Source organism: Dromiciops gliroides, chromosome 3 (assembly GCF_019393635.1).
Source record: "Dromiciops gliroides isolate mDroGli1 chromosome 3, mDroGli1.pri, whole genome shotgun sequence".
In the NCBI taxonomy this organism is placed as follows: domain Eukaryota; kingdom Metazoa; phylum Chordata; class Mammalia; order Microbiotheria; family Microbiotheriidae; genus Dromiciops; species Dromiciops gliroides.
In genome coordinates, this window is record NC_057863.1 from 645,783,381 (window position 1) to 645,792,458 (window position 9,078).

The 9,078-nt window shown below is 57.7% G+C and overlaps 1 protein-coding gene across 1 annotated transcript; it reads left to right on the forward strand.

Moving 5' to 3' along the window:
• The first annotated feature begins 927 nt into the window (after nt 1–927).
• On the forward strand, nt 928–9,052 carry SLC1A5 (solute carrier family 1 member 5). The gene is made up of 8 exons (XM_043997649.1): nt 928–1,574; nt 4,663–4,705; nt 4,808–4,852; nt 6,490–6,650; nt 6,989–7,222; nt 7,576–7,770; nt 7,941–8,075; nt 8,217–9,052. Exons 1-8 carry the CDS (start codon nt 1,054–1,056, stop codon nt 8,455–8,457), a joined length of 1,575 nt encoding a protein of 524 aa, XP_043853584.1. The 5' UTR covers nt 928–1,053; the 3' UTR covers nt 8,458–9,052.
• Nucleotides 9,053–9,078: the final 26 nt, after the last annotated feature.

Below are 9,078 nucleotides of genomic sequence, written 5' to 3' on the forward strand. Positions count from 1 at the left end.
TTAAGTGACTTGCCCAGGGTCACACAGCTAGTAAAGTGTCAAGTGTCTGAGACCAGCAGGGAGACATATTCTTAGTCAAACCAGCTATAGCGGTAATTACATGAGATAAAATATAGTTAATTTTGATGTGAAATTGAAAAGCATCCCCCGTGGCTCCCCAAGGTTCCCTCTCCCCAGTACCCCTCAAGGCTCTCCAATGTCCCTTTCCCTGGAGTCTCTCGTGGTTCCCCACGGCCCCTCCCCCATCTTTTTTGGTTCCACGTGTGCAGGTGAGTTGGATCCTTGACTTGGGGAGACGTTGGGGGCCGTTGTCCATCTGTTGGTGCTTCTGGCGGGAAAGCCTCCTGCTCCCGCCCCGCCACCTCCCCGGTCGAGCCCCCGGAGAAGCCCCGCCCCGCGCATTGTTTTCCTCTCCCTCCTCCCCCCGCCCCAGACCAGAAGTCTAGACTCGGCTCGGAGAGAGAGGTGGGAGGGCGCCGGGCGCTCCTTGGCCAATCATCGCCCCCGGGGCTCCGGACCCCGCCCCGCGCGAGGAGGGGCCGGCCGGATCGGGCCGGGTCGAGCAGGATGGGGGCGGTCTCTTATCCTGGCTTTAATCCCCCTAGCTTCCGCTGCCCAGACTCACTGGCATGCTGAGCGCCGGCTCCTGCGCTCCTGCCCGACGGTAGCTTTGCCACCGCCGCCGCCGCCGCCGCCGCGGGGCCCCCAGCAGGGCGCTCCCAGTTACCCAGGGGCCGGCCGTCCAGCAGCCGTCTCTTCCCGAGACGCGGGCGCCCACTGACCACAAGGCTCCGAGGGACCTCGCAAGAAAGGGGCAGAAGGAGCCGGCGTCTTGGCCTCGCTGCCCCTCCAGAGAAGGGAGGCGCAGACCCCGGGGAAGAAGCCCACGAACCCCGGCGTCGGGCTCGCCTCCCCCGAGGGGCCAGAGGGCCGAGCCGCCCTGCCTCTCTGACCTCCAAGGCGCCGAGGGAGCCCGAAGGTCCCCGCTCTCCGCACCTCGCGCACCCCTCTTCTGCGCCCGGTCCCCGGCCTCGAGAACCCCAAGGGGCAGAGATGGTGGCCGAGGCTGCCGTCGGCAGCCCCAAGCGGGGCACGGCCAACGGCGTGGCGGCGGGCCCGGTCCCCCCCGGCGGCGGCGGCAGGGGGCGGCGGGCGCGGCGGGTGCGCTCGTGCCTGCGCGCCAACCTGCTGGTGCTGCTGACCTTGGCCGGAGTGGCGGCGGGCGCGGCGGTGGGCCTGGCCATGGCGAACTGGGCACCGCGTCTGAGCCAGGAGCACCTGGTGGCCTTCTCCTTCCCCGGCGAGCTGCTGCTGCGCCTGCTGCGCCTGATCATCCTGCCACTCGTGGTGTGCAGCCTGGTGGGCGGCGCCGCCAGCCTGGACCCGGCCTCGCTCGGCCGCATGGGCGGCTGGGCGCTGCTCTTCTTCCTGCTCACCACGCTCCTGGCCTCGGCGCTGGGCGTCGGGCTCGCCTTCGTCCTGCGCCCCGGCGTGGGCACCCAGGCCCCAGGGGCGCAGGACGCGCAGCTGCCCCAGACCAAGTCGGTGCTCGACTCCTTCCTGGACCTCTTCAGGTATCCGACCCTCCGAGGGCTCCACGTGGTGCGGCCCGCTGCCACGTGGTGCCCGGATGTGGGGTCATTACCTCTCCCCTCCCCCTGCAAGAAATTGTCCACTGGGTGAGCTGGCCGCCTCCTCCCGGGCCCCACCAGCCGGGGGTCAGCCGGAGGCAGCGTCCTTAGTGCTGGGAGGTTGGCTGAGGGGGAGCGAGCAAAACTTAGCTATTTCCCGCCCTCCTCACGCCCCTTCCCAGCCTTTAGCGAAGGATGGATGGACAAGACCCCTCTCCCTTCTCCCTATCCCAGAAATCAGCCCGGGCCACTCTCCTGTTTCTCGTCCTAAGCTGGCCAATACTCTTTGCATTTTGCTCCTCTTTGGTGGGTGGGCTGAGTCTCCTTTGGGGCGGCAGGAGCTTTTTGTTCTAACCCACTTCAGTGGGAGTGAACTGCTGCCTAATTGCAGGGAAGACCTCCGGACTGACCCATCCCTCTAGGTTCCAGCCCATTCCCGGCTGAGGAGCTGGGATTTTGAGTGGACAGCTATGTCCAGATATGTTCCGCCACCGCCCCCGAGCTGATGATTCAGTATTTCTGTTTAGGGAAATGGAATGTTTGATTGGAACAATCTGAGATCATGAGCAATTCACTCAACCTCTGTATGCATCAGTTCTTCCGCTGTGAAGTGAAGAGCTCCATCCCCAGGAGGCCCCTTTCTGCCCTATAGCTTCAGCCCCGAGACAGGACAGAGAGGGAGACTGAGGCTCACTGGGTCGTAAGCCATTGGCTGAGCCGGAGCCAACCGGGGCTAGCGGCCCCAGGAGCTCTTTCTACTGCTGATCCCTAGCTGAGGGATATAACGGTCTGTTCTTGGAAGTAAGGATGCTCCTCAGCGACTGGAAGAGAAGGGTGAGGAGGGGAGAGGAGGGAAGAGTGGAAACACCTGTCCAACCCCGACATCCGAGAGATGAAGAAAGTCCCAGTGACTCGTCCACAGCTGTAGCTTGTAAACAGCTGGGCTGGAATTTTTGTTTCCCAAGTCCCTGGCGCTTTCTGCCTTAGTGGTTCTCTCTGATAGGTGGTGCAGCCCATAGACTGCTGGACCTGCCGTCAGGAAATCCAGCCCTCAGACACTTACTAGTTGCGTGGTCCTGGGCAAGTCACTTAACCTCTGTTTGCCCGGGTCTCCTTGGAATGAGAATAATAACAGCACCTACCTTACAGCATTTGTTCTGAGGATCAAATGAGATAATATTTGTAACGTACTTAGCAATATAAATGTTTATTCCCTTTCCCTTCTCTGCTGTTGAACTTTTGGGACTAGGGAGGGGCTCTGACTTCTCAGGGGTTCTAGGGCTGTGTTTACAGGGGTTGTGTTTACTTTCCACGGTCAGTGGCAGTGGGATGGGCTGGTTGGGGAGGTGGTTTCTTCCCCTACCCCCACCCCCTGAGGGCTGAAGAAGGAGATAACCCTTGAGATGGAAAGGGACCTCCTGCAATCCTCTGATAAGGCTTAAACCTGTCAAAGAAGGAAATGAATTCAGGTAGTGATGTGAGTTGACATACCTGCCTCTTGGGGCCCGAGTAATCCACACTGGCCACTGGCCAATGCCCTTTTTTATTCCATAATACACTCTATTAATACTCAGACACGTAGACACTTGAACCTGGTGTGTGTGTGTGTGTGGGGGGGTGAGCACCTTTATACACACACACACACACACACACACACACACACACACACACCCCTTTTCTCCAAACAGCTCTTACCCTGCCAGACACAATGGACCAGCCACCCCAGGAAGGAATTAAACTCCCCAGAGTGATTAACACTTAAGACCTCTGCAATGTCTGTCTGGGTGACCATCTGTCAGAGAGCAGGTGGGGGAGAGCGAGAGAGAGTGCGAGAGAGCGCGCACGAGAGAGAGAGAGAGAGAGAGAGAGAGAGAGAGAGAGAGAGAGAGAGAGAGAGAGAGAGAGATATGACATGACATGCAGGGTGAAAGGGTGCTTGGGGTTTTTTACCCCGACCTGTGTGTCTGGCTTAACCATCTGTCTGGGTGTGTCACAGAGAAGGGTTATTTTTTTCTCCTATGCGTAGCTGCTCAGTGATTGTTAAGTTATAGAAATACAAGTCTGCACAAAAGGTGTGTTTAGAATGTTTATATATATATATATATATGTATATACACACACACACATATATATATATATATGTCTACTGGGAAAAGGTGGTTTTCCTCAAATGGACTGGAGTGTAGGGTAGGATATTAACATGAACCATAAAAAATGGGTTTGCAGATGACACGCCCTCAAGTTCTCAGGGCGTGGCCTTGGCCCACAGTTGACTTGGGGGTTCTTTCCCTTTCCTGCCAGGTTCCAGCTAATCAGAAGTTTGCAGCAGGGCCCCTCTCCTCAGGAGGGGCTCCCCAAGGGGAGGGAGGTGGTAAAGGCACACAGGTTGACGCAGAAGCTGTTGTTTGAACTCGGGTCCCCCGTTTGAAATCCAGTGTGTGCTTCCCTCTGTCCAGGACTCCTGCTTGGGCCGTTATCACTCTCCCTCCTACTTCTCTACCAAAGACCCCAAGTTTCTTACTCAGTCACCACAGTCTCACCTGCTCCATCATGCAGGGGGTTCAGTTGGCCAGCTGGTGGAGAGGGCCCAGGGCTGGGGATCCAGGGAGGCCTCCCCCACCCTGTCTTGGACTGACACCTCTCTTGGGCTGAAAGGAATCTCCTGAGAACTGGACAGGTTTGGAGAAAGAGAGCCTGTGCAGCCACTGGTCCCAGATTGTCTCCTCTCTCCCACCTCCCCACCTTACTCCATTCCCCCTGGTCCTCTTCCCACGTGGAGATGGATGGCTTCTCTCTTTGTAAGTCCATGCAGAGCAGAATGCCTCTAACCCCACCCGCCCATCTTCCATCTTCCCGCTCCAAGGCCTGCCACTGGTGTGAAAGGTCCTGGGAGCGAGAAGGGAGGCCAGGCCCCCTGCCCCAGCCCACAGCTGGGTGATTGGGCAGAGACTTTGGGAGGGGGGACAGACATCAGGGACGCACCTTAGTCTTTTTGCTTCATCTAGTATGTAACTGTCTTGTGTTTTGATAGGAATATCTTTCCCGATAACTTGGTGGCTGCGGCCTTCCGCTCCGTAAGTGCTGTTTATGGGTTGAGGGAGTGGGGGTGTGGGGGAGGACCTGGAGGGGGCCTCAGAAAATAACCCTGCTTTTCTCCCCAATTCCTTTTACCTCAGTATTCCACCAAGTACCAGCAGAACGTGACCAATATCACCCTGACGGTAATTGGGGGAGGGTGGTGGTGGGAGAGGGGCAGGATCTCCTCTTTCTACTCCTGCCCTCTCCTTTCCTTCCCCTCCCCCCCCTCTCTCTCCTTTTCTCCTCCCTCCCTCTCTCTTTCCCCTCCCTCCTTCTCTCCTTCCTACCTTTTTTCTCTGCCCTACCCTTTGCCTGACTTCCCAGCTCTTTTTGGGGGGGGAGGGGGCGGGCGGAGCAATGAGGGTTAAGTGACTTGCCCAGGGTCACACAGCTAGTGTCAACTGTCTGAGGCTGGATTTGAACTCGGGTCCTCCTGAATCCAGGGTCAGTGCTCTATCCACTGTGCCACCTAGCTGCCCCCATTCCCAGCTCTTTTTACTTCTCATCCAATTGGCCCTGGACCAGACTTCCCAGTAATTGTGAGGAAGGCAGGGGCGAGGCGATTGAGAAAGGGGTCATTTGGAGGGGAGTACCTGGAAAAGAAGCCAAGCAGCTTCTTTTCTGACCCTTGGATTGGGATGGTGAGCAGTCACCGGGAGGGTGGAGCCCCCTGGGAAGCAGCAGGGACCTGGACCTGTGGGCACCTGCTGAGGTGTGACCAGCCAAGATCCAGCTTGTCACTTCCCGGAGCATTTGTGAAAACAGCTCTATCCCAACGTGGGGGGGTTCTGTCACTTGGCATTAGTCCTGGAGTCTAGCCTTGCCCAAAGATGACTTGTCCCATCCTGTCAGTGCCACCATGGGCAGGCCCTGTGTGGCCTCTTCTGTCTTAAACCCCTGCTCTGGCCTGAACTAGAATAATCTCCCTCGTGCAGGGCTCTGATCCAGTGGCTCTCTATTGCCAATTGAGGCAAGTTCAGCCCTCCCCCCCCCATGGCATTCAAGGCCCTCTGCAGTCTAGTATTACTTCACATTGCTCCTCTCTACCCAAACTGGACTGGTCTCTGCCCTCCTTGGGCTCCTTGCTTTGCCTGGACTTTTCCCTGAATGCATTTTCTGCTCCTGTAGCCTGGTCCCAAAGATGAGGGATATAGAGCTGCCCAGGGCAGGCGTCTAGCCCCAAAACTCATTTTGTGAATAAGGATAGTGGGACTCAAAGGTAAGTGACTCGCCTGAGGCCACATGGTCAGAGTCCAGAGTGGGATTTCAGCGTGTCTTCTGACTCCAGAGCTGCGGTTCCTTCCACTAAATCACAGTTAAAATTTCCATCATCCCACCTCCTCCAAGGAGGCTTCTTAGATTTCCCCTTGCCCGCCCCCTGTGGATCCTCCTGTAGGGCTTCATTTTCTCTCTCTCTCTCTCTAATTGGAGTGATCCTGTAGTGTGCACGAGAGTGTGGGTACTAGGAGGACAGGAACTGCGGTTGGACTGGGAGTGACAGACTTGGATTTGAATGCTGCCCTTGACACTTACTAGATTGGTGACCCTGGGGTCACGGTCACTAAATTTCCCTCAGACTCAGTTCTTTATCTGTCAAATGGGGATGATAATGGCATCTTCCTCAGAGAGTTGTTTTGGGGAGGCAGTGAAATCTGCATAAAGCAGTCTACAAATACAAGCTGCTATTTGAACTTTGGACCTCTCCCAACAGGAGAGGTACTTAACACAGACCTTTGCATGGTCCTGACTTTCCCTGACCAACGTCTTCTCCCGGTCCTAGGAGCCCTGTGAGAATGAAGAGATGAACATTCTGGGGCTGGTGATGTTCTCCATGGTGCTCGGGGTTACCCTCCGGAAGATGGGAGCAGAAGGGGAGCTGCTCATCCGCTTTTTCAACTCCTTCAACGAGGCCACGATGATAATGGTGTCCTGGATCATGTGGTAGGTGCCCAGGGCATGGGGCCTCCTGGAGACACCGACTCTCTCTTCTTGGATGCTGGCTCATGGGGTGGGGGTGGGGGTGAGTGGGAGACCCGGGTCACCACAGAAGAGAAGGGGCAGGGGGCAGCTAGATGGCACAGTGGTTAAAGCACTGGCCCTGGATTCAGGAGTACCTCAGTTCAAATCCAGCCTCAGACACCTAACACTTACTAGCTGTGTGACCCTGGGCAAGTCACTTAACCCCCATTGCCCCGCAAAAAAAAAAAAAAAAAGAAGAGAAGGGGCAGCCAGCTTGGATAATCCAGGTAAAGGCAGAAGCCTCTGCTCCCTCCCCATAGGTACGCTCCCGTGGGCATCATGTTCCTGATAGCCGGTAAGATTGTGGAAATGGAGAATGCGAGCCAGCTCTTTGCCAGCCTGGGCAAATATGTCTGCTGCTGTATCCTGGGACACATTCTCCATGGGCTGCTGGTCCTGCCCCTCATCTACTTCGTCATCACTCGCAAGAACCCTTACCGCTTCCTGTGGGGGATTGTGCCGGCCTTGGCCACTGCCTTTGGGACCTCCTCCAGGTACTGGGGAGGGGAGAGCCCAGTGCCCCGGGAACTGCCCTAGAGCAGAGCAGGAAGGGTTTCAGAGACTCTGGCCTAGTGTCCTGAGGTTGCCCCAAAGCTGGACGGAAGCCTGGCTCTGGCGCTCTGGTGCCCTGGGCCGCCTCCCTGGAGCCCGGATCTCAGCACTCACAGTCTGTCCCAGGGTGGGTGGGTCACATCTCCTTAGGCCTCAGTGACCCCCTTCCTGATATGAAGGCATTGGATCAGACCACTCCATGTCCTTCTCCAGTCCCTGGGTTGGGGGGGATTCCCTGGAGTAGAATCAGATCAGCTGGACTCACCCCCTCCCCTCTATTCTTCATTATCACCAGCTCTGCAACGCTCCCGCTGATGATGGAGTGCGTGGAGGAGAGAAACGGGGTGTCCAAACACGTCAGCCGCTTCATCCTTCCCATTGGAGCCACGGTCAACATGGACGGCGCTGCGCTCTTCCAGTGTGTGGCTGCTGTGTTCATCGCCCAGTTAAACAACGTGCCCCTTACCTTCGTGCAGGTCATCACCATCCTGTGAGCAGGGCGAGCAGGGGCTGGGCCCCTGGCAGGGGTCGGGGTGGGGTGCATAGGGTGGGGCAGACGGAGCTATGCTGGAAGGATCAGAATGGGGGCTCACAGAGGGCTGGGCTGGGGAAGGAGATCTGGGGCAAAGGCTTCCTCCTGACCTATGCCCTCCTATGCAGCATCACGGCCACAGCCTCGAGTGTGGGTGCTGCTGGCATCCCTGCAGGGGGGGTGCTGACCCTGGCCATCATCCTGGGGGCCATCAGCTTGCCCACTAAAGACATCTCCTTCATCCTGGCTGTGGATTGGCTGGTGTGAGTACTCTGGGCTTCCCCTTCCACCCCCAAGGCCTGAGGCTGGGTGGAGGGCAGGCAGGCCTTCCCGACTGGGTGGGAGCCAGGCCTCCCGCTGGCTCTCATCCCTCCTCCTCTTTCCTGCCCCCCCCCTCACCCCAGGGACCGCTTCTGCACCATCATCAATGTGGAAGGGGATGCTTTTGGAGCCGGCCTGCTTCAGTGCTACGTGGACCACAACGAGGTAGACCTGGGGAGTCTGGGGCCTGAGCTGGCAGAAGTCAAAGACGATGCCTCCGTGGTCCCCCTGTCCCCTGAAGCTGACCCCCTTATTCTCAAGATGGTCAAGTCTGGCAGCCCTTCTGGGGACACCAACACCTGTGAGAAGGAGTCGGTCATGTAGCGCTACCCCGAGAGGGGGCTCCAGGAAGGCAGACAGACTACTTTTTGGAAGGGGGCTCCTTTCCCACACTCCAGTGCCCTAGATGCATCAGGCCTACCTTTTCTGGGCCACATGAGCAGTTTGCTGTTGCTGGGGAGGTCAGCTCCAACCCCTGACCTCCTGGGGGTGGGGAATGTCCCCTTTGGGACCCTGGCTACTTGTTCTGGAAGTAACCGGTAGGGTCCAGAGAAAGGGCTGGACTGCCACGCCGGCACCTCTAGCTTCCTCTTTGCTGCCTGGGGACCCTGAGTTGGACAATTCAGCTCCCCCCAACCAAAGTTCTTGGTGTCTTCTCCCACCTACCTCCACACCCTTTCCAGGCTGAACGTGCATAGTTCTCTGTGCCCCATCCTGAGGACACCCTGTTCTCGGGCCGTCTGAGCCAGAGTGACAGCAGCATCTGAGCCCCGAGGACCATGGGAGTAGTCCTCCGGCACCAGCCTCCTCACTGGCGTTAGGCCCAGCCTGTTCCCTAGTTAGCTTGGGGAGGGGGGTGGTGTGCAGCAATAAATGTGTGTCTAACCATGCCCTGGCCTGTGTGCTATATTGGGGACACCCGTCACAGGACAGAGCCCTTTGGAG